Below are 25,497 nucleotides of genomic sequence, written 5' to 3' on the forward strand. Positions count from 1 at the left end.
AAAATCATGTACAGTAATAATATTTCAAGTACTATAAAACATACACATAAAAATCATATTTTAACTAAGTCATAACACTTTCTTCATATATAAGTTTTCTTCTTCTTTGGCTTTTGTTTTGACAACATTTCTATCTCCTTATCCTCTTCAACCATTTGCATTTGATCTGATAGATTTTGCTCATCAACCTTTTGCAAACACATCAATTAAGGGCCTGTCTTGCTGATACTCCACTAGCTGGTGAAGGCATTGGTTTTCTCTCATCAGATTTTCATTTTCATTCGCAGTCTTGCTTTCTCACCAAAAAGTGCTTCCAGCTGAAGCCTCGCCTATACACCATCATACACACAACATTACTTTCATAATGAAACACAGACACCCCGAGACACTGTCATGGCGAATCCAATGAAAAAAATAAATTAAATATAACTACAAGTATTAGTTTTCAGAGTTGTGGATGCTACAGAACAATTTCAGCACTAAACATTAAGGTTGAATTGATTCCTTACCAGATCATCTTCGTCAGGCCTAAATTATAAGAACCAACATTTTTTGCTTTCTTGATATGCTTATCATGCATTTTCAGTCCAAATTGGTAAATATATGAATCACAAACGGAAATTTCACAAAAAATAGAATGATTGAATGAAAATAATGGCTCACAACATTTGGCGAAGAAAAGACTTACCATATGCGTTACCAATCTGACTTTGATTTTTAAAGCCAGCGGTAACAGCAATGCAAAGAACCATAAGGATCCAATTGATATCCGGGATATATATCTGGCCAAGGAACTTTTTCGATGTATGTACGACTTTGACTCGTGGGAAACAGCCATGAGCAAGGGCTTGCTTAATGATTGAAAAGGTTGCTGTTATTGTGGCTTGGCTCGCAACTATTGCTGCTAGTGTTGCAATAACAAATACTGGCCAGTATATTTTTTCTGCAGAAAAAAGGATAATTAACATCTACCAGATGAAAATCACTCAAAAATCAGAAACTATTTTCTATGTAGGGTGACAGACATGACAAACCTGGAATAGAGCGATAAAAAACATCTTGTGAATGATGCAAGTTATGCACCAGATAAGCCGCCTGTCCAGAATACGCTAAAAGAAGGCAAGGAAACACAAGAAGAGTAAATGCAATTTGTACCGACGAGACTGGAAAATTGGCTAAGTCGGCAAAGAGAGCTTCTGTCCCTGAAATCAATCATCGCAAGTTGTCGAGTTTAAATTAACAGTTCACATCAATTAATAATTCTGAAACATGAGAAGTAAATCAAATAGTTATGAAAATCAAACGTACCAGTTATGCTGAGCAAGATGCCGCCAAGGGAAAGCCAACTCTCTTTTCTTCCGTTTCTTATATACCGATACACATAGAGAGGCGAAAAGGCTTTTAGGACTCTGCCACCGAATCTCCAAATGTTGTATATACCTATGCCTCCTATTAGGAGAAACCAAACCAGAACAATTGGAGCGAAGAGCCAACCGACTTTATCGGTACCATAAAGTTGCACGCTGAATAGCCCAACTAATATTATAACAGCAACAACCACAACTACTCCTGTAACACAAATGGAAGAAAAATAAGAGAAGAAAAATGGAAGACAGAGAGGATTAATGTAATGTTGAAGGTGTAGGACCATACCACTATGGATTTCGGGTTTGTTTACTCTGATGCCACCAGCAGCGGATAAAACTACATACGAAAATTTAATTGGATGAATAAAAGGAAAGCTTGCATTTAAAGAAACACGAGGAACAAATGGAACAAGAAGATCGTCGAGACAGAAAACAAACCAGATATAGCCGGAGTAAGAATACCATCTCCGATCACCATGCAGGTACCAACAAGGACAAGAATAAGAATGGCTCTTTTAATAAAATGTCCCTCTAACCATCTCTGAGTTTTTGCAGCAAACGACCTTTCATGGATCGTAGTCCGACTATATGTTGTCAATTCTTCATCCGTGCGATGCTGGTTGGGAATGATTTTAATATTAGCGTGTCGGCAGAGCAAGGAATAAAGCGCCAGTGTTCCACCTGCCCCATATATGTAATAATCTCGGTAAAACTTAAATGCACAAATATCCAAATGAACCAAAAATAAGTAAAACGAATATATACCTTGACCATTGTCATTTGCTCCTAACACAATAAAAACATATTTGAGCAACGGTACAAGATTAAGCGAGTAAATGATCAACGAAAGAGCTCCAATCACGTCCTCTGGATCATCAACTCCGCGAGGAAACGTGTTATAGAAAACGTACAACGGAACAGAAAGTGATGTACGAGGGAGTGGGGTAGCAGCTAGGTTTGGAGTATGCGTGCGTGCGTGAAGAAATATTGTGCAGGTATTCCTCTGTCAGTAAAGAAATTGTAACAGAGAGGGAACAGAAAGTAACTAGTTTAACAAGATAAAAGAGAAAAGCTTTTTCTTAAGCATAAAAAAAATAATGAGAGATTTTTACCATGTAAATAAATATAACTTGATAAAGCTGATACATATCTTGTGTGTCAGTACAGTAGTACATATTAGTTATATTAAATTTTATAATGAAACACCAACTATTTTTATTGCACCTGCTTTCTTCATTTTTATTTATGTGGAATATCTTTTGCTTCAACTTGATCATTCTAATCTCAACTACTCTTTAAATTATTGCACTTCTGTCATTCTATGTATAAGGAACGTTTTTGTTAATTTAATGTTACACAGACCCCGCTAGGTTTTAAAAATTGCAAGAGGCAAGGGGGGAAAACAACAAGTGAAGCTCAAGTGAACTTACAACTCTAATTTTCTCTTCTTTATCTGATATACAAGGCAAAATGGCTCCAAGAATGTCTGCATAATACGAAACAACAAAAAGATCTTTTAGGTTTTACTATCAGTAAATAAATTATTGCATCTGCTGCAGATGAAATTTTCATAAGAAATTTGAACACAACAAAAAGAATAGTACTATAATACTGAATCTTCTGTATTTTAGATTTAAGAAACAGAATCCAGCAACTAGCAAATGTATGTGTGCTCCAAAATTGTATGTCAGCAAGCTTAGTACTGCAAGGGAAAATCGTCAACTTTGGCACAAGTAATTACATGAATAGTAAATTAAGCTAACATTTACATGAGCATGTGAATGAAACGGACTTGGTAAAGATAATTCAATTATTGAAATACTATAACAACTTCCACAGCAAGGAATCAATGTAATGGGCACTGCCCACAAGAAAAAAGAAAAAGAAAAAACCATATCATATATCATATGCAGCTACATCACTAGACTATATAGGCAAGATGAAAGGAATGTGTCTCACCAATCTAAATACTCTAGGTCCCAGAACTAGCTTTTTGGACCCAAACTTGTTTTTGCAGAGTAAAGAGATTTATCATTTAGTGAACCAGAAAAGAATATGCGGTGTTTTAATGCAGAAATCAAATTTAGGTACCTCGTTGGAACCAAAAGCAGAGGTACTAGATTTTCTAGGATGCTTCCCCTCACTAATCGAATAGCCATCAACATCCTTCATCCCATGTATTGGTCCACGGCGACCAAAAGACCTAGTGAAACCTAAACAATCATGAGCAATGAAATTTAAACAAACATTAACATTATAAACATAAAAATAAATAAAAAATCTAGAATCTAGAATCTGCTATCCAAAGCCAGAAACCAACCATTTTCTGATGAGTGACTGGCATAGAAATTTCCAAGAGATTTTACCTCCCCACTTCTTGCACTTGGTGTGTCATGTTTAAACTCTGGATGACCTCCTGTTTCGTATGTAATACAATAAAATTTTCAACTTGTGAAGAACATGCAACTGTAAGAAGGCGGTAGTGGCAGACTTTCCAAAAAGGTAATATTTTGTACATTAATTTGTCAGTAGTTTAGCTAATAAAAAGTGACTTTCAATCTTTTCCCCCTTTTACATAAGCATAAAGGATTATTCCACAATTGCAAGATCAAAGCATGTACCTTCCAAAGGATCTACATGTGAAGAAGCTGAGGGTGACAAAGATTCATCACCTACATTGGAACGACTTGTCCAAACACCGCGATCAGGTTTATCTCTATGTCTAAAACGCCTCTCGTGTCTCTCACTAGAAACATGTAGACCATGCACGATAATCCTATTCTCTGGTGCACCATCAGTGCCCTTCAAAATCAATTGCACATGTACGGGGCGAGCAGGTTGTTTTTCTTTTTCTAGATTTGAAGTTTGGATCTGCCGCTCGGAATAGGCTCTGGAAGACTGACTTTGTCGCAGATCTCTGTTGGTGAGTATGCTTTTGATAATCCTTCCACTGCCTTCATGCCGCTGATTCTGTTTCAGAACCGTAGAACTATGAATTGATTTAGTTGAAGATGCTATGTTATGATGCTGCGACATGCTATCTGAATCAGATACCTGCATAATAAGAAGCAAACAAAAGCAAAATAGACTCGTAAGAGAACTGTAGTAAAAACATGAACCTAACAGATGAATCCACCAAGGAAACTAGCAATGAACTAAAACCCAATCCACGCCCGAATTGATAACGAATTATTGATTCATCATATTTCATTAAAATACTTCATACGTAATGCGGCAATTAGACAGCAGATTATAGGAAACAAATCATATCAAACCATTTGTATCATTATATCTCTGGTTCACATTTTTACTAGTGTTTTTGTAAAGCTCAGTGACAGTCACTGATTGATTTGCATGTGAGACTAGTCAGAAACATATTTAACCTTAGATTTCTGATTAACATTTTTAACAAGAGAAAGATGAAATTACAACCCGACTCATTTTTTTTTCTCTTTTTGCAAATCTCTGAATCATCACATCCAAAACAACAGATAAACATTCTTACTCTTCTCATATCATCAAAGCATTATCACAATGTAGGGTTCATATAAATTTCACTAAAATCAATTGAAATTCAATAGGGGATTCAAATTTCGGTCCATAAATCTAATCTTACAAAACTAGCAGATTCAAATTTCAGTCAATAAATCTAATATAATTAAACTAAAAATCTTAGAAAACTGGGAAAAATCATTTCTCTCGTTGAAGAAATAGATGGCACTGTAAACAAAATAGATGAGAGAAAGAGGGTTACCGTTCAACCGGCGGTGAAGAGTACGAACGGAGATAAAATCAGTTTCTCCGTAACTACAACCAAACATACACTATCTTATTTTGTTAACCACTGCCTTCATAATAATCTTAAAAATCAATACCGTTTAATAATTGAGAAATACGAAAACAAAACTAAGATAAGATGAGATGGCTTACCATATCTTCAATTTCTTAATATGTTTCTTCAGAAAATCCTCATCAACCTTCTCAAGCTTCCTATCCTCCTCACCATCACCATCTCTCCATTCCTCCAACCTCTTGTCAGCATTAGCATGTCTCAATCTCCGCCCACCCATATCCCTACACACGTCAAAATTGTTATCCTTTTCTACTATAGTAACTTTTCGACTATCCTCCTTAAGATGGACCACAAATGTTAAGAGGACAAAGCTCATCATTCGAAAAAATAAGTCACCACTACATCTTATGACTATTAGAGAAGCTGCATCAAAGATGAAAAGGAAAATAAGTCACCAAACACACACTTATATCATATGTTTGAAAGAGAGAAAATCAATTCCAATATTCAACACAGTAAATCCAAACGAACTAACAAAGAAGAAAACAGAACCGTACAAGATGAAAGTAATCAGTGAAGCAATAGTATACCAATGCTAGGAATGAACTAAATCATGATAATGTATTCAAATCATAAACTATTCTAGCCAAAATGGCATAATCAAATACCAATCAATAATTATCAAATCACATCTATATTCAAAGCCAAATCATCACAAGGTAAATTGAAAGTTTGAAACATACCAAAGGAAAAGACCCACTCAATCCAGAAGCGTTGTGTTTCTCTTTTTCTCCCGATCCCGGTAATTTCTCATCGTAACACGACTCAATTTGTCCCTCAACTTCCCCAATTGGAGTGAACAAAATTGCCACCATGACTTACCCTCAACAAGAACCCTAAAATAAGAGTTTCAGTGTTCGAATTTCTGAAAATGCAAAACCACGGGTAATTATTAGAAACCTAAAATGGAACAAACATTCATCGAATTTGGGAATGGAAGAAGCTTACCGAAATGAGAGTGAAGGAAACGGTGACGGGTTTTGCAATCTTCTGCAAACTTCGTGAAAATGGGTTTCGTAAAATCAAACTTTAATCTCGCTATGAGTTTCGTGAAATCAAACTGCAGAGTTGAAAAAAAATTTGAAAATGAGTTTACTGAAAATGGGTTTTTTTTTGCATGCGTGCAAAAGTTGATAATGGATTTGTGAAAATGAGTTTTCTGAAAATCAGTATTAGTATTATGTTTAGAGTTTTTTTGAAAATAAATGAATTTAGAGTATTATGTTTCAACTAATATTATAAAAATACTTTACTCACCTATGCCACATAGATTATATATTTTGAGTTATAAAATTAAATAAAAAAATTTATTCATATAAATTTACACCCGTTTTTTTGTTTAAAGGGAGTAATTAAAATTTGATTATAATAATATTTTCAATTTAAACCCGTTTTTAGAAAATAGGGTGTATATTGTTACCTGATAATATTTAAAATGATATTTTATTTACAAAATTGCCACCGTATTTCTTATTTACACCCGTTTTTAGTATATTGGGTGTAAATTTTAAAATTATATTAATCTTTTTGTACTAGTGGGTCCACCACTTGTGACACGCCTGCAAACACTGAAACCAATGGTTAATTTAAAAAAAACGCGCGCGTGCTGTCCAATGAGGTGAGGACACCTCATCGTCTTCAACCTCTCGCCAGGACCTTTAATAGCGCTTTTATGAAAAAAGCGCTGTAATTGATGAGCTTCAGACCTGCAAAATAGCGAATAGGGGTAAACCTGAAAAGAAATTTGGCGCGATATGTCCATTCGATTCGTCTTGTTCCACTGAATTCAACCATGCTCTTAATTTGTTCTGATTTTGGCTCTAACTAAAAACCCTAAATTTGAGCTGGAAAACCCTAAAATGGTAGATTCGTATACAAGCATCCAGAGCTCAATTAAACTTCCAGAAACGATCTACACACCACACTAAGTTCAAATATATATCTACATCTTGCTAGATATGCGTGTGTTATGAGATATAAGTTGGTTTTAGTTTGAACAAACCATGAGGTATAATGGATGATTCTGAGTGCTTCAAGGCTTGAAACTGATTGGGATATGTTCAATGATGATTGAGGATTGTATTTAAGTGTTTAGTTTGAACTGAAACGAGCTAGAAATTAAAATTCGAATTTTAAATTTCTTTGAAAAATTCAAGTTGTTACAAATATGTTACAAGCATTCTAATGGCTATGAACTCGTGTCTCTTTGATTGCTGAAGTATGATAGCTCTTTTATAGGCCAAGAGCTGCTTGGAAGTGAAGCTAAGAAGCATTCATTAGCTTTGTGGAATCTTGACTTTTTCAACATGAGTAGCTTTGCATTTAAGCCACCATGGCTTGATTTTCCACCCTCCTTCTGTTTGTACTTGGCTTGGGGCAGAGTTGAATGATTCTCTTGATGAGTCATGCTTGGTTTGTAAGCTATTCTTTATCCATCCATTTTTCTTTTTAATTTAATCTTATATGCGATAAAATTAAACCAAAGATGAATAAAAAATGGAGTGGGCCTTGTCTTGGTCGTGGGAGGCCCATAATATTATGGAAATGATGTTTGAACCATGAAAACTTGGCCCCATTTGGAAAAATTACATTTTTGAGCAATGTTGGTTTCATGCATTTTCCCAAAATTTAGCCAACTTCAACAAGGTGTAAATCCCTCAATTTTTGTCATATGAAGGAGTTCTTGCACTTTCTGGAAACCTCAAAGAGTCCTCTAACCAATGTCTTTGGTCTCATGTCAAAATAATTTTTGATGCTCCTTGTGTGTCCTTTTGAAAAAAGTGTCTTTTTGTTGACTTTGAAAATGACCTGTAATGTCTTTGGTCATATTTTTCAAATGGTGAATGCAATGACCATGGGATCAATTGCATTTGATAGATAATTGAATTTCCTTCAAAATGAGCTTTGGTTTGAATTTTTTGGATGAAGGATGAGAGAGTTATGATCAGTCAAAGTTGAGTTGACTTTTCAGGCAAAAACCCTAATTTTGAATCTTAGGGTTTTGTTGATTTTTGATCTTTCCTTGATGAATTATGATCATCCAATGATCAAATGATGAATCCTTTGACAAAATATGGACTTTGACAAAAAATTTCATTTTTGATTGTCTGTTGACTTTTTGGTCAAACGGGTCATCTGTTGACTGTTTGAGCTGCTGACGGTGCGTCTGAGTGAATTGAAGTTTGAAAATTTGTATGATGGTACTTTGAGATATATGGATGTGCATGAAATCCATTTGAGGTCTCAAAAACTTGTTTCTCCTGTAAAAACAAGAAAACCCTAGTCAGGGACTGTTTGTGTAGGAGACAGTTAAGCGTACCTGATTTTTGTGCAGTGTTGAGTCTCTGCTAATCGCGTGATATTCAGAAGACTTCTAGAACAAAAATCTTGGAATTTTGAATTGTAAAAGATTGATTTGATTGATGGTACAAAACACTGAGAATTGTACTGCCAGCAGTTTGGCTGTCAACTGACTGTTCAGGTATTGTCTGAGTTTCCTGATTCTGCGCCTGCAAAAAGATTTAACTTTGTACCAATTGTGTCAGTACTATTTATCTGTAAATAAATAAATAGCATGTGTGAAGTAATAAACAGTATTTGGCGTTTGCGTAAGAATAAATTCAACTGCAAGCCAAATTACTGTATAAGAAAAATTCTAAAAACTAAGTATTTCATATGTCAGGATATTTGTTGAAATAAAAATCCATGATTATATGAGACTCTTAATTTTTAGATTGGAGTTTTCTTGAAAAAAGATGCGGGCAAATTTTGGGGTATAACAGTGTCTCACTTGCGGAACACACTTGGCGTGATTGGTATGGTGGAGTAGTGATGCCACTTAGGTGATATCACTTGGATAACTCACCTCTAGTGGTGCCACGTAGGCTACATCACTAGGCTCCTACGTGGATGGGCTTGTGCAGTCAATTAGGCGTCTTCGCACTTGCGGAAACCATATTGCGTATAGATGTTGACGGGGCCGTGACGCCACATAGGCAGTGTCACCGCTGTAACTCGTCCCGGATGAAATTCCATGAAGGACTCATCCGCTTCATCTAGCGATGGTCTTGTGCGAGTCTTTTTGACGACAGGCACTTTTGTGACTCACCGAGGGTGTGTGGTGCAGCCTAGGTAGACCGGTTGTTACTACTTCTGGATTCCCCATACACGGGTATGGGTTTTGGCATACGTGTTTGTTGTACTATTTGTGTACTTGTGATATGATGACTCCTATGGTGGATGATTCATGTGTTTGCTCCGTACGTGTACCGGATGTGAGGATAAACCCCGGATCAATGGTGGATTCGGTTTTGATGCATGTACCCTGTAGAACCGAGTGGACCCATATGATAGGAGGACTCACTGAGATGTAGTAATCTCACCCCAATCAACTTATCTTTTTCAGGGGCAGTTTAGTAGTGTTTGGTCAGTAGCGGGATTGGACTGAAGACTTAGAAGTGGTGATGGCTCGGAGACCTCGTTAGATCTTATTCTTCCGCTGTGCAGATCCATTGAAGACACACATTTTGTAATTATTAATATTATTTCATGTTGTATTTTATATGGATCATCTTGTATCTTTGGCTTTTGTATGTACTCAAATACCAATTTTTAACGTTTCATGCATAATATACTAGTCAGTTATGTATGGGGTGTTACACTTCTTCACTTTATCTTGAATTACACCAAAATCCAATAATTCCTCTCATTTAACTCCTCCTTAATATCCAACCAACCATACATGTTTTTCCATATCTCTTTAACCACATGACAATTAAAATAGAGATGAGAAATAACCTCTGGATGATTACCACAAAAAACACAACCCTTATTTATGATGCTAGTTACTCCTCTTTTCAACAACTCATCTTTGGAAGGAATTTTTTCAGTAAAAAATCTCCAAGCAAATAATTTCAACTTAGGAGGAATTCTAAGCTCCCACATTACCTTCAAAAATTTAATCAAGTAAGGTGCCCAAGCAAAAGATTTTGAAACATTAACAATATTCAAGACACTAACTACCGAAAACTTCTTTTCCGAGTTTATGCGCCAAAAAAAGCTGTCATTCTCCCATTCGTTCGGAATCAATGAGTTCACGTCGGCACAAAACCGAGTCCATCAAGGCAACGAACAACCAGCACCAGCCGCTGTAACAGTGGCAGTGCCTCTGCAAAACAAGGCCTCCAGCTCCCATTTATGCTTACCATTGGTCCAAACCAACACATCCGCAACCGCACAAGTTTTTATGGTTGACATATCAAACAATTTCGGATAAAGCTTACGAAGAGATTGATCACCCAACCACAAACTATGCCAAAAAATCATATTTTTTTTCATTTTTACAACAACACAAATAACACCCGGTAAAGCCGCTAACAACAAATTCGTCTATCAAATTATTTTTGATAATATTCCTCCACCATATTGAATCATCACTTCTACTCATTTCTCCGTTAGGAGCTTGCACCTTTAGTTAAGGACAATGATACCACAACAAAATAAATATACTCCATATAGCATTGTCCTCCCTCAAAATTCTCCACTTCCATTTTAAGAGAAAAGCTTTGTTCACTTCCCTTACATCTCTCACTCCTAGCCCTCCCTTCTCTTTAGGTCTACACACATTCTTCCACTTCACCCAATGAATACTCTTTTTTTCAATACTCCCACCCCATAAAAAATCACTTTGAAGCCTTCTTATCTCTTTTATCACCTTTCCCAGAGATTTGAAAAAAGATAAAGTAAAAGTTGGAATTGCATTTAAAACCGAAATAACAAGAGTAACTCTACCTCCCATTGTTATGTTCCTTCCCTTCCAAGATGAAAGCCGCCCCTTATTTTATTTATCACTTCCAACTACACTTTCTTCTTTCTATGGCTCTCCCTCACCATAATTCCTAAGAATTTAAAAGGAATACCACCTTTTTTGTAAGAAAGAAACGCCGTTGCCGCATTTAGGAACCATTCGCCGACATTTACACCAAGAATATTACTTTTAGAAAAATTGATTTTCAAACCGGAAACAATCTCGAAGCCTCTCAACAAAACTTTCATACTCCAGAGATTATCACATGAAGCTTCTCCAAGAATTATAGTGACATCCGCAAATTGTAAAATGTCCACAAAATCCTCTTCCCCATACTTGAAAATTTTAAAGTCCCCCACCTCTACCGATTTTCTCACAAGAGCGGTTAAAATTTCCATTGCAAGAACAAAGAGAAAAGGAGACAAAGGATCTCCTTGTCTCCAATCTTTAAACACCTTGAATTCCTCCGTTGCGCTCCCGTTGACCAAAACGGACATGTGACTCGTAAAGATACAGGCATCCATCCATTTCATCCACCTATCACCAAATTCCATTCTCATCATCATCTCTCTAATGTATTTACAAGAAATGGAATCATAAGCCTTCTCAAAGTCCACCTTTAGTAAAATACAACTTCTTTTCTTTCTTCTCGTCTAATCGATTAACTCATTTACCAATAAAACACCATCCATCGTGTTTCTTCCTAGAACAAAAGTGGTTTGATTATTAGACACCAAAGAACTAATCACCTCTTTCAATCTAGCCGCCAAAATCTTTCCAGTGATTTTGTAAATACTTCCCACCAAACAAATGGGACGATACTCAACTAAATTTTGCGGATTGTTGTTCTTAAGTATCAGAGCTAAAAGAGAAGTAATAGATTTCACAAGCGAGCCTTATCCATGGAAATTTTTGCAAAGCCGTAATACATCCTCTCGAATCACCAACCAAAACCTTTTGTAAAATTCTAAGGAATAACCATCCGTTCCCGCACTTTTGTTTTCATCACACGACCAAATAGCATCCTTGACTGCCAACTAAGTGAACGGTCTTTCAAGAATCAAACTATCCGGACCACTAAGCGTCTTCAAATGCACTCCACTTAGAGCTGGACTCCCCTCCACCTCTTCATTGTAGAAATATTTGAAATGGTTGAAAATAAATTCTTTAATTTCAACTACATCTTCCAATCTTCCCGCTCTAGATTCAAGAGCACACAAAGAGTTCCTCCTTCTTCTCTCTTTAAGAGAATTAAGAAAAAAAACGAGTGTTACGATCTCCTTATGTTAACCATAATTTCCTCGATTTTTGTCGAAGAAAACCTTCTTTTTTGTAAAGGTTTTCCCAAAAATCTATTGTCGCTCTAGATCTTTCAACCACCACCTCTTCCGCAATGTTACTCACTGTTGCACCCCAATTTTTGACCACTGAGATCCCACCATAGCCTAAATATTAGGATCATAATTTTCATCATTATTATCATGCATTTATTATTTGCTAACCAAAAATACAAAAAAATCGTTGTTTGTTGCTTGTGTCCTAAGACAGGAGACTGATCAAGAAGAAATTGAGCAAACTAGGGTTTTAAGGCCCACAAATAAATTCAACATTCTTATATGATTCAAAGGGTTCTTCAATCAAAACTAAGGTCCAAATATGGTTGAATGCAAGATCAATCACCTTCAAGTTCATCAAAAGCTTCAATTAGGGTTTTTGACCTAATTTCTATGAAGGGTTGACTTTTAATCAGGAGATGGTTCCAAGGCTCAAAATATGATTCAAGGGTATCCAAATCAAGATTATAGTCCATCCCTATCATTCATTTGAAGAGGAGACCTTGATTCATTTAGAAATCACAAAACTACAGTTCAATTGGAAAAAGTCAACTGTGCAAGTCAACCTTTGACTTTTGAGAAAAATAGTCAACCATGGACTTTTAAGGATTCAAATCATCATCATATGGAGATTGAAGACATTTGATCAAAGAAAATTCAAAGAATTCATCAAGAATAAAAAAGTCAACAAAAAGTCAAATTAGGGTTTTTTAGTGTATTTTGACCTAATTCATGGATCTCCAAATTTCGCCTATACACTCAAAAATCTCCCAACATGAAAGGTGTAGATCTTGGTAAAACAAATAACTTATCATATTGGAACTTTTTTCAAAAAGTGATTATTTTGAGAGATATGGATTGTTTCTTAACTTTATAGCCATTTTTCTCAATGATCCAAAAAGAGTTTGAGGAAAATTTTAACTACTCATTTGAAGTATGTAGAAAGGGATTTCCAAAGAGCTAAGTAGCATGAAATTTCATGGCTTGAGCAAGGAGATATGATTTTTGTCAATATGCCACCATGAACACTTGAAAATGAAGAAGAACATGAAGAAAGTGAAGAAGTTATGAACCAAACTTGTTCAAATTTGAAAGATTCCTTTCTTGCAGCACATATAACTTGTTCAAAGCACCATAATCAGAATATTACACTTGCTTTTGAGCTATAATCCAAGTGTTTAAGTCATTATCCAATTGATCATTTCATTAATGGCACAAAGTTAACACTTCCATTCTAGTAAAGTTAGCTTTATGCACAAAGTCCACTCCTTGAGCCACTACAATGTCTCTTATGCCTCAAAAGCAAGATAAAACTCACAAGGAAGCCTCTAAGATCAAATCAAAACTTTGCAAGCATGCTTAAAGCTTTGTACCTCACCATTGAAACCATAACTTTCTCATTTCTTCACAAACAAGCAAGATGGTACAGAAGTCACATGTGAACTTAAAACTCTGAACTTTTGCCATCCACAATCCCTAATTCTTTCCTATAAATAGAGGACCTTACCTCTTGGATCGCACACACCAGGATTCTCCAAGTCATTACCTCACTTGAGATTCTCTTTTATCACCTCTTGCATTTTCATATTGATTTTGAGTTCCACAAGTTCTGGGTGTCAAAAAATAGTTTGAACAACTTCTAAATACCATTTAGAAGCTTTCCATACCTTCCTTAACCTACCAAAGGGCCTCTAACCAAAAAACACCAATTTCACCGCTACAGAAAAGTGGCGACTCTGTTGGGGATACTGATCAAACTATTTGTGTATCTTTGGAAGGGTTGACCCAATCTTTGTTTTTTGTTGTTACCTTTTGTTATTTTCTTTGTTTGTATACTTAACCTTTTATTTTTGTATTTTTTCCTATGTGTATACTTGTTATTTTATTGGGTTGTATTGGAAAAGAGGGTCATGTCCCTTGTGATGAGACAAATCCTAACCCGGATTTAGAGTGTACACTTATTATAGGAGACTGGTATAGTCATTTTGATATCGAGGGAGTATTTCCAAAGAAGTCAATTTGAGATCCATTGCTCAGTGGAGGCCTTTTTGGAAGTAACTGTGTTGACCATGTAGTTAAGAATACATTGTTGCATTCAACTAGGCTGTAGAAGCTGGGGACCTAGAAACCCTTAACCAATCTTGGCCATTAAGATGTAGTGTCGAAACTATGTCTGATTCATTTTCAGAATAGTTGTTACACGAGGCTACGCTCAGATCAGGTTCTCTTGGATTTTGTTCAAATGAGTATGTTGATACAGAGTTTACAATCTCCAAGTTGGGTTGCTTGAGTCTGGGAAATAATAGAACCATGATCCACAAGTACAAAATAACCATAGTACACACCTTTGGGATGGGTAGACCTTTGGCTCCATGCTCGTGACTTTGAAACCTCAAGCCCATGTTTTTGCTATGTTTGTATTCATTCATCCATGCATCTAAAAACATAATATCTTTCAAGGAATTAAAAGAAACATTTTATTTTGTAAACATTATAGGAATGGAACCTGAAAAAAGAAAAACCAAGAAATATACTTTCAAGTGTTTAGAGGTGGAAGAATTAAGAAAGCTAGGTTCTTTGATTGTTGATCAAGATAAGTTTTGTAGCAAGTATGGAAGATTGTTGTATCTCCTCTGAACCAAGATGGAAGAAGGAATCCTCTCCACTTTGATTCAATTCTATAACCCCTTGTATCATTGTTTCACCTTCCCTGATTATCAATTATTGCCTACCTTGGAAGAATATTCAAGCATTATTGGGTTACCTATTAATGGAAGAGTTCCTTTCACTGGTTTAGAACAAGATCCCAAGCCTTGTAAGATTGCAAAGTCTACTCATTTGAGAAAGGGAGAAATTGAAAAGAACATGGTTACTAAGGGAGGATTATCTGGGTTACCTGCTGAGTTCTTAATTGAGAAAGCTCTCACCTTGTCACAAGAAAGAAAGGAAGAAGACTTTGAAGCTGTTTTTGCCTTGTTGGTGTATGGATTGTTCTTGTTACCAAACATTAACAAATTTGTTGATAGGAATGCCATCAAGATATTTATGAAGAAGAATCCTGTTCCTACCTTACTTGGGGACACTTACTATTCTATTCATCTCAGAAATTCCTATGGAAAGGGAATGGTTACCTGTTGTACTTCTTTGTTATACAAGTGGTATATATCTCATCTGCCTGACACCCCTGAATTATGGAGCCAGATAGAAGGATTGAAATGGTCACACAAGATCATGACTCTTACTAACACTGAGATTGTTTGGACAAGCAATCACTTCTGTAGAATGAAGACTTTAGACTGCTGTAGTGATTTCCATTATGTGCCTCTCATTGGTACAAAATGAGCAGTCAGCTATAGCCCCGTGTTAGCTCGTCGTCAATTTGGGTTTCCTATGGACAAAAGACCAAGGAGCATTTTATTAGATGGGTTCTTTCTGGAAGAAAGAGTTGAGAAGAAAGAGTTTAGAGAAAGGATTGCTAATGCTTGGCATCCAAGCCATAGAAGAGAAATCAAAGATTGGAAGATCAAAGAGGATCTCTCTCCTGAGCCCTTTGATAGTTGGGTCACCACCAGAGTGTCGCGGGGAAAAATCGTATCTTTTTTCGGGATGAGATACCTGATGCCTTCTTTGGGCTCGAGTGCTCAAAAAATGATTTTTCTTTTGTTTCGACCAAACTTTTTATTATTTCCAAAGTAGGAAAAGGAAAAAAGCTGCAATAACCTAAAAGTGGGGGGAGAGATCTTTTGGGTAAGAGGGTTGGTTGTACGAAAGGAAGGTATTAGCACCCAACGTATCTATAGTACTCTATAGGTTTCTTTGTTATGTTTTTCATTCCATGTTATTGAGAGGTTCTGTTGTGAGATAGGTGGGAGACTAAGGTGTTTGTTTGATTATGCTCGCAAAGATCATCGCGATCCTCTGCATACATATCCCTTAGAGGGAATCAGAGCATCTGTAGCTCGGGTCTACGGGTGCTAAGGTTTGAATGGTTTGAGGGAGAAGTTTTGCTCGCCAAGGATACGACCTTGTGCCTACGTATTCTCAAAGGGATGTTGAGAAAGTCAGAGCAATCGTAGTTCCCACTTATGCTAGTGGAAGCAAAGGCTAAGAGACAAATGTCATCTAAATGTTCGATGTATCTAATTGTAGCAACCTGCCTAAAATTTTAACTTAGAGAGCCGCCACCTATTCTGAAGGGCGAATAGGAAACCCTACGCAGTACAGAGATCAGGGTAAGATACTATATTCAGGTCGAGGGAAGGTGTTAGGCACCCTCAACCCTTTCCTAAAGTTTTATATTAAGGCATAGGTTTTATGGCTAAAATTTAGATTCAATAGCTAAGGAAGTGAATAGGGCTAAAATTGAGATTTGAAAGTGAATTGAGGTTTTAGGGTGGGGAATTTTTGATGTTCCATGTGAAAGTTATGCCCAGTCAAAGTTGGGTTGACTTTCTCCTAAGAAACCCTAATTTGAACCTTTTTTGCATCTGTTCATCTCTGAGTTTCTATTAATGGAATCATGATCAATCTTTGATCAAATGATGGTTATGCACCTCTATACTTGATGTTTGACCAATGATCATAGTTTGAATCATGCTTTGATTGCAGTTGACCTTCAAGTTTGAATCAGTTGACTGTGGATCTTGGGGATTGTTTGAGCAAAGCTTTGGCACTGAATCTTGAACCTTGAATCATTGTGAATGGAACATGGAGGGCAAATTTTGGGGTATGACAGCTGCCCCTGTTCAATCTTCTTGAACCTGAAGAGGTAGAAGATGATTGGACACTGAAATGCCCCGAAATTTGCTTGCATCGGAAAGGAGATCTGTGGGAGATGGGCTTATAGATGCCATCCATTTGCATAAGGTTACCTGAAGAGATTCCTGAACAGGGTGTATTGAAGATTGTTGTGGAGAAACTTAGGCTTTGAACAATGCCTAGGAAGAATGTCTTAGAGAAGACTAACTGAAGAGTTCTATAAAAGAACTAGGTGTATCTTAGAAAAGATTGGATAAATATTTTAAGAGGACTACCTAGAAAGGCATGATGTGTCTTAAGACTGACTTAGAAAAGGTTTTTTTTTTGTTTTGAAATGGATGTAATACGTCTTACACAAGACTCACTTGGAAAGGCTCCTGGATAGGATACGAGATATCTTAACAAGATTACCTAGGGAGGTTCCTATAAAGAGAACGATATGTTTTAAACAAAACTATCTAAAAAGATTCCTATAAAGGATATGGAACGTTTTAAACAAAACTATCTAAAAAGATTCCTATAAAGGATATGGAACGTTTTAAACAAAACTATCTAAAAAGATTCCTATAAAGGGAACGATATGTTTTTAAACAAAACTATATAGAAAGATTCCTATAAAGGGAACGATATGTTTTAAACAAAACTTCCTAGAAAGGTTCCTACAAAGGACATGAAACGTTTTAAACAAAACTTCCTAGAAAGGTTCCTACAAAGGACATGAAACGTTTTAAACAAAACTATCTAAAAAGATTCCTATAAAAGATATGGCATGTTTTAAACAAAACTATCTAAAAAGATTTCTATAAAGGATTTGAAAGCGTTTTAAACAAAACTGCCTAGAAAGGTTCCTATAGAGGATGTGAGATATTTTAAACAAAACTGCCTAGAAAGGTTCCTATAAAGGATATGTAACGTTTTAAACAAAACTACCTATAGAGGTTCCTATAAAGGGAATGATACATTTTAAACAAAATTATCTAGAGAGATTCCTATAAAGGATACGATACGTTTTAAACAAAACTATCTAGAAAGATTCCTATAGAGGGCGTGGAATGTTTTAAACAAAACTACCTAGAAAGGTTAGGATATGTCTTAAGCAAGACTGCTTGGAAAGATTAGGATAATTGTCTTGGACAAAACTACCTGGAGAGGTAAGAAATTCTTTGGTTGCTTCTGGATTGTCTTTGAAGAAAGACTTGGAATGAGGTATTTGGAATTGTATCTGTGTGTGTTGAGATTGAATCGTGGATACGATCGCATCTGTACTGTAATTGGATGATAACATCCTTTTGACTATGAAGTGACCTGCAAAGGTAGCGTTAGTTTTATGCAATGCCATGATGCATGTGTCATGTAATGCGACTCTCAATGAGAGTTATGCATGTATGCCTATCCCACAATGCGGGATGTGAATAGTACAGGCGTGAGAAGATCAAATATGCAACAATGCTTTTTGTATGATGCTAGTGTGATTTCCCGATTATCAGAAATTTTGAGAGACGTGCCCCTTAATCTGAAGGAGGGACCTTTCGAGGGAACTCGAATTTCACCATGTTTTGCCTGATATGCATTGCCCTAGTGTTTGAATTCTTGAAAGATATGCCCCCCAGTCAATAGGATTCTGGATTGTATGCCTCTGTTCTAGGAAAGCCCTCTGAACGTGGTTTCCCCATCTAAGGGTCTTCATCAGGAATGATCGTCTTTGATTAGACCAATTTAGAGGTCTCCTTGATGTTAAGTGTTGGTTTGAATATGAAGCAGATGCTGAGTCATGCGTTTCGGTCGCGCCTGACGGATAGTGATTTGCTGGGTACTCAGAATGAGATGATGTCTTTTATAAGATTACCTGAAGAGGTCCTTGGAAAGAAATGTGAACTTGTCTTAAATAAGACTGAGCTTTAAACAAAGCTCGAAGGGATGTGTTGTGTAAAGGGTCAGAAATATTCCTATAGAGGATAAAGACTGTTTTTAGGAATGCGAGGTTTTGAACAAAACTCAGGGAAAACATCTTGAAGAAGACTACTCTAGAAAGAATGGTGAACTGTCTTAGAAAAGACTCTGTACTTTAAATAAAGTTTGACAAGGTTTTTGGAAGCGTAAGAGAAGTTTGAGTATGTCTTAAAAGACTAACTGAAAACAGTTAAGAAACGTCTTACAGAAGACTACCTAGAAAAGGTTCTTGGAAATGAATATATCTTAGAGAAGACTGTCTGAAAGGGTTTGAAAATAGAAAGGATAAGAAGGCGGGTCTTTAAAAGACTGTTTGGAAAAGGTTCCTAGAAAGGGTAAGAAGTATTTGAACACGTCTTAAAGAAGACTATATGGACAGATTGAGAAATATCCTAAAAAGGTTCCTGGAAAGGATGTGAGAGTGGCATTGACATCATCTGATACTGAGCGACCTTTGCAACGTGCCCCCAGGTAATGGACTTGCCCCATGGGCTACTCAGCGTCCTTGAGAAATTCCAATGGATCTTGATGAGATTGCCCCATGTAAATGGGAAAATGACGGGTTATGCCCTGTGTGCACCTCAACTATCTCAGTCATGTGTAAGAGATGCTTCTTCTTTTGACAAGCTTTTAAAAGCTACTTCGTCAGTCAGTAGGATTTTTAGACATTAACCATGCCCCATGCAACTTCTCCCTGATGTTAACCTTTAAATCTATATAGACAAGTGTACTTTGTAATGAAATTCATAAGATGCGAATGCATATGTTTGTCTTGAAAGTTTAAAAACATTTTTCGAGTAAAACGAAGTTTTTTTTTTTTAAGAAAGTGATATCAACTCAAGAGTTATAGTAGACCTTAAGGAGTCGGGATACCTTTGGTAACGGTATGCTTTCGAACTAACCATGCTTCAGTTAGGACTTTTAAAGGTTGTAACGTGGCTTGGTTCACGGTTTAAAGAAACAAAAGATAGAGGCTCAAAGTTTATTTGTACCCATCCCAATCTTCGTGATGTTCTCCAGTCCTATGCTCAGTTAGCTATGCATTTAGTCTCCAAAAGAATTTGGGAATTGTGACATTGACATTTGTGATGGTTCAAAAACCAAAGGTTTATCTGCAAAGGCAGTCATTCTCCTTTTTTGTAATATTTTCCTTTTGTCGAAGGTACATAGTAACCTTTTTTTTCCGACTTTATTATCCCTAACTTTTGCCTGAACTGTTTGTTTTAAAACTGCAGTCAGCGGGATGCCCCAATGTGTCCTAAGTCTCCTTAATAGGTTTTGACTTAGCGGGCTCTTGCATTGCTTTCTTTTCTTTGAGGACATTGACTGCCGGACTTAACGATGATGGGGAACCATCGGTGATTATGTTCGAAGGAACAACTTGGAATAATTAAGTTAACTGAGCAGCTACCCTACCCCAGGTTATATATTAAGGGTTTTATTTTATATGAAGGAAAACTCCTACTTCTTTAGGCTCAAAGGGGTTGACAAGGGATTAACATCCATATATCTCCACTGTTTGGGAATTGAAACAATGCCTGTACATCGTCAACACGGTCTGTTCGAAAGCATAATGTATGAAATTGTGGTATCGTTTTCGTCATTCTCCCTCAAAAGGTGTACGACTTTGATTGAGAGTTGAATATCACAAAGAAGAAAACCGAGTAAAAACACAGTTTTAAATATAGTGAGAACACTAGGAATGAATCAAGACAAACGTAAGCAATGCATTAATGATTGTTGTAAAGTACATAGCATATGTCATAAGACTAATGTTTAAACAAACATAAAGAAATTGCGAATGGAAACAAAACTAATGATCTAAGGAATCCTCCTTCTAGCCACCTATGGTGTTAGACTTTCTAGGATCTTCGAACTCAATGAGCCCTTCATCAATCAAATCTTGGATCTTGTGCTTCAACGGCCCACAATCCTCTGTATCATGACCAGGACTATCTGAATGATAAGCGCACCTAGCATGATGCTTGTACCCGGGAGCGGGGTTAGCCGGAGCTGAGTATGGAGGCAGCAGAGTTACCAAGTTCTGACTGAGCAGACGTTGCAAAGCTTGAGCCAATGGCATGTACAACGGAGTGAATGATCGTTTCGGTTTGGACCTCCAGGTGCGCTGGCCAGCCTGTTGCTTTTGCTGATCCCTTTGTTGTGATACTGGAGTCTGATTACCCATGACTGCCCCCACAATGTTGGATTCCTTCCTTGCGTCATATGACTTCTTTGGAGGGTAGGAACCTGAGGGTGCCCCTTGTATCTTCCCATTCTTGATTCCATTTTCAATTCTCTCACCAATGACTACCAAGTCTGAGAATCCTGAAGATATGCTTCCGACCATCTTGTCGTAGTATGGTCCTTGCAAGGTGCTCATAAATATGTCCACCAGTTCTTTTTCCATTAGAGGAGGTTGAACTCGAGAAGCCATTTCCCTCCATCTTTGGGCATACTCCTTGAATGATTCATCCTTCTTCTGTGACATATTTTGTAATTGCATCCGATTGGGTGCCATGTCCAAGTTGTACTTGTATTGCTTCAAAAATGTGTTAGCTAGATCATTCCAGCTTCTGATATAGGATTTCTCCAGTTGCATATACCAGTCAATAGATGCTCCGCTTAAACTTTCTTGAAAGAAGTGTATCATCAGTTTTTGATCGTGAGCATAAGCAGCCATTTTTCGCACATACATGCGCAAGTGATTCCTCGGACACGTGAGTCCTTTGTATTTCTCGAAGTCGGGAATCTTGAATTTGTGTGGGATAGTCAAATCTGAGACCAAACTCATTTCGAAGGTATTCACGTCAAAGACATCGTATCCTTCTACCACTTTTAGTCTCTCTTCTAGCGCCTTGATTTGTTCACTACCCTTGGAGTCTTCCCTAGAGTTAGGAATAGACTGTTGTGTTTGAGGTACTTGGTCTGAGTTGTCCACCTCTTGCACTCCGTATTGTAGATCCAGGTAATCATCGTCCTTAGGGACATTGCTAGCAGGAATGCGCACTGTGCGGGTTGTCCCTTTTGTTTGTGGAGTGGGGACAAATCCTTCTTGGGAGGTCTCTCCTTTCTCTTGGAACTGGATAGCTCTCCTGACAGATCGGGCCTGAGATTTGTCCTTAGCTGGGCCAAAGCCTGAAACAAACCCTAGCAGCGGGTTTTCGTCATTAGGGATCTCATCCTGAACCAGGGTATCCCCAGACTGAACCTCTTTTGCTTTGTCTTATTTGTCTAGGAGGGCCTTCATGAATTCTAGCATCTGAGCCATACCTCCTTTAACCTCTTCCACGCTAACCTTTAGTTGATCCACTTCCTCACGAAGGGCGGCTTGATTCTGTTCAAGTTGATCCATTGACTTCTTCTGCTGAAACCTTGTTTGATAATATGGGCGGGATGTTAGATTATCCCTCCCAATGATTCCTTGCTCTGGAGATAGAAGAGAAATCTTCTCTTAATGTCATGAAGATGATGTGTATGCCATGCATGATATGTATGATATCCTTTTTTTCCTTTTTTTTTGAATAAAATATGATGCAAGAATGCCCATGATGTATGATGAATGAAAAAAGAAATAATAAAAATAATGATCAACACAATATATACATATAGCACAAATCACATAAGTTCATAGGTCCGACGTAGCGGCTCTTGGGAGCCAACCTTTTAATAGGGGTTCTAGAAGGTCTCATGGGGTCGTTCGTAGCCTCCGAGACTTTTTGTCTCTTCGGATTTTAGAACAACTCATTTTATCCATGAGGTTCGAATTTTTGGGGTAGGTTCCCGGAGAGATCAGCTAAGTATCCAGTCCAGCCCTCCACAAAGTCAAGCTTCGTTTCGGACCTTTCCAAATACCTAACCCACTCCGAGTGGAGTTATCAGTGAGACTCGTAAGGCGATTCATGTCCCCTTTTGGTCTCAAAGTTAACCCCCACACTTAAGGTTTAACCGACATAATATATCCAGCAGTATATAAAAATATAATAGTTAACAAAAATATAAATATATTCACATAGACAGTTAAATATAAACATATTATAAATAATTAAATATTTTTAGACAAAAATGAATAAACAATTTTTAAGAAATAAAAAAAAATAATTGTAAACCCTGAAAAAGGCGCGTTAGCCAAACCCCAAAAAGCTGCCAAACCTAAACCCTGCCAAAGCCTAAAGCCTATAGGAGCATAGTAATTCACCGTTATAGTCATCCCCAGCAGAGTCGCCAGCTGTAGCAACCTGCCTAAAATTTTAACTTAGAGAGCCGCCACCTATTCTGAAGGGCGAATAGGAAACCCTACGCAGTACAGAGATCAGGGTAAGATACTATATTCAGGTCGAGGGAAGGTGTTAGGCACCCTCAACCCTTTCCTAAAGTTTTATATTAAGGCATAGGTTTTATGGCTAAAATTTAGATTCAATAGCTAAGGAAGTGAATAGGGCTAAAATTGAGATTTGAAAGTGAATTGAGGTTTTAGGGTGGGGAATTTTTGATGTTCCATGTGAAAGTTATGCCCAGTCAAAGTTGGGTTGACTTTCTCCTAAGAAACCCTAATTTGAACCTTTTTTGCATTTGTTCATCCCTGAGTTTCTATTAATGGAATCATGATCAATCTTTGATCAAATGATGGTTATGCACCTCTATACTTGATGTTTGACCAATGATCATAGTTTGAATCATGCTTTGATTGCAGTTGACCTTCAAGTTTGAATCAGTTGACTGTGGATCTTGGGGATTGTTTGAGCAAAGCTTTGGCACTGAATCTTGAACCTTGAATCATTGTGAATGGAACATGGAGGGCAAATTTTGGGGTATGACACTAATCTATATCATCACATACATCTGTTTGATTTTTGTTTGAAAATCTTTTCATTATAAGCCCTGGGCCATGCCACTTATGGTGCTTAGAATGATAAAGATGTTTTTTAGCCAGCCTTGTGGCAAAAGGGAAATTTGATTGATGGATTGTTTGTGATGATATAGATGAGATACTCCTATCATAGAGATGATAAATGTCTAATCTCCTAGGGTATTTGATTTGGATATTGGGGATGCTTATAAGAAGCCCGTGGGTCCTTGTACGAAGCCCAAGAGGAGGCTATCCGAGGGTCCTTGCAATGTAAGCCCAAGAGGAGGCTATGGGAGGGATTATCGAGGGTCCTTGCATTGTAAGCCCAAGAGGAGGCTATGGGAGGGACACTCGTTTGTACAAAGCCCAAGGGGAGGCATGGTATAGTTGGTTTGAGCTCTTAGAGCGATTTCACCGGGAAACCATACTCTATGTCCTAACCTAAACTTGGGAGATTCTTTGCACGAAGCCCAATAGGAGGCTATGGGGAACCTAGTGTTGTACTAAGTTGAACAAGTATATATAACACAATCACAAATATGAACAAGTACAAGTAAATATTGACAAGTACATGAACAAATATGAACAAGTATTAACAAGCACATATATATGACAAGGTGTGTGTATACAATGGAGTTTATGAAGGAAATATACCTGTAAGCATGATCCGTTTGTAAACACGGGGGCTCGGGACTTATACTCGGGGAGAGGCCCAATTGAGTTTATTCAAAGCTATGTAAACAGGTATTTACAAAAGGGCTTGGGACTTATACCTACATGGAGGCCCATGGTATTTTTGGGAAGATTTAAAGAAAACCTTCATTTTTGATTTGTTATTCAAAGTTAAAAAACCAAATTAATCGAGGTATGTACAAAAGGGTGTGTGTACACTGAATTACCTAATTTCATGTACAGGAATGGGACTTATACCTATGTGGAGGCCCATGTTTTATTTTATAAAACATGGTTGATTGTTTTTGTCGTTTTGAAAACAGTTTGAAAAGTTTTGTTTTGAAAGAAGTTTTCTGTTTTGAAAAACTGTATAAAGAAAAAGGAAAGGGACTTATACTCTCTAATATTCGAGAGGCCCAATTGTTTTTGAAAATCAATTGATTAATCCAAAAAGATTTAATCAATAGTTTCTTTTGAAAAGAAAACCAAAAAAAAAGAAAAGGTTTATCGTTTTGAAAAACTGTGATCGTTTGTTTTGAAACGGTTTGAAATTTTGAAAGAAATCAAATTAATTAAGATAAACACAAAGATTATACTTAATTAACACATAAATGATTAGGGTTTGATCACAAAATATTTACAAATGATTAAGTTTGAAAAATCTAATGAAAAACAATATTTAAAGTATTTAAAACACTTAAAAACATGTCATTTTAAACCTAATTAAAAATGTATTAAATAAATATTTTTTTGTGATTTTTTTTTGGATAGTCATAAAATATATATATTAAATGAGAAGTGTGCAAAAAATGAAGTGAAAATGAGTTAATTTGATTGGTTAAAATGATTGGTGAAGTTGTGTAAAAAATTAAAGAAAACAAGTGGTAAAAAATTGGTTTTGTCTCCAC

General features: G+C 36.8%; 2 protein-coding genes across 2 annotated transcripts; one reads left to right on the top strand and one right to left on the bottom strand.

Annotated features, from left to right (window-relative positions):
* Positions 1 to 436: 436 nt before the first annotated feature.
* Positions 437 to 6,378, bottom strand: LOC131642532 (potassium transporter 10-like). Its single transcript, XM_058912768.1, has 12 exons — positions 6,169 to 6,378; positions 5,904 to 6,085; positions 5,298 to 5,583; positions 3,989 to 4,421; positions 3,688 to 3,783; positions 3,459 to 3,580; positions 2,133 to 2,370; positions 1,806 to 2,048; positions 1,654 to 1,704; positions 1,309 to 1,569; positions 1,035 to 1,202; positions 437 to 943 (listed from the first exon to the last, which is right to left on the bottom strand). Exons 3-12 carry the CDS (start codon positions 5,298 to 5,300, stop codon positions 660 to 662), a joined length of 1,899 nt encoding a protein of 632 aa, XP_058768751.1. The 5' UTR covers positions 5,301 to 5,583; positions 5,904 to 6,085; positions 6,169 to 6,378; the 3' UTR covers positions 437 to 659.
* An 8,625-nt stretch (positions 6,379 to 15,003) lies between these two features.
* LOC131642533 (uncharacterized) lies at positions 15,004 to 15,702 on the top strand. Its single transcript, XM_058912769.1, has one exon. It carries the CDS (start codon positions 15,004 to 15,006, stop codon positions 15,700 to 15,702), a length of 699 nt encoding a protein of 232 aa, XP_058768752.1.
* The last annotated feature ends 9,795 nt before the right edge of the window (positions 15,703 to 25,497 follow it).

This window comes from Vicia villosa, unplaced genomic scaffold (genome assembly GCF_029867415.1).
Source record: "Vicia villosa cultivar HV-30 ecotype Madison, WI unplaced genomic scaffold, Vvil1.0 ctg.005242F_1_1, whole genome shotgun sequence".
Lineage (NCBI taxonomy): Eukaryota > Viridiplantae > Streptophyta > Magnoliopsida > Fabales > Fabaceae > Vicia > Vicia villosa.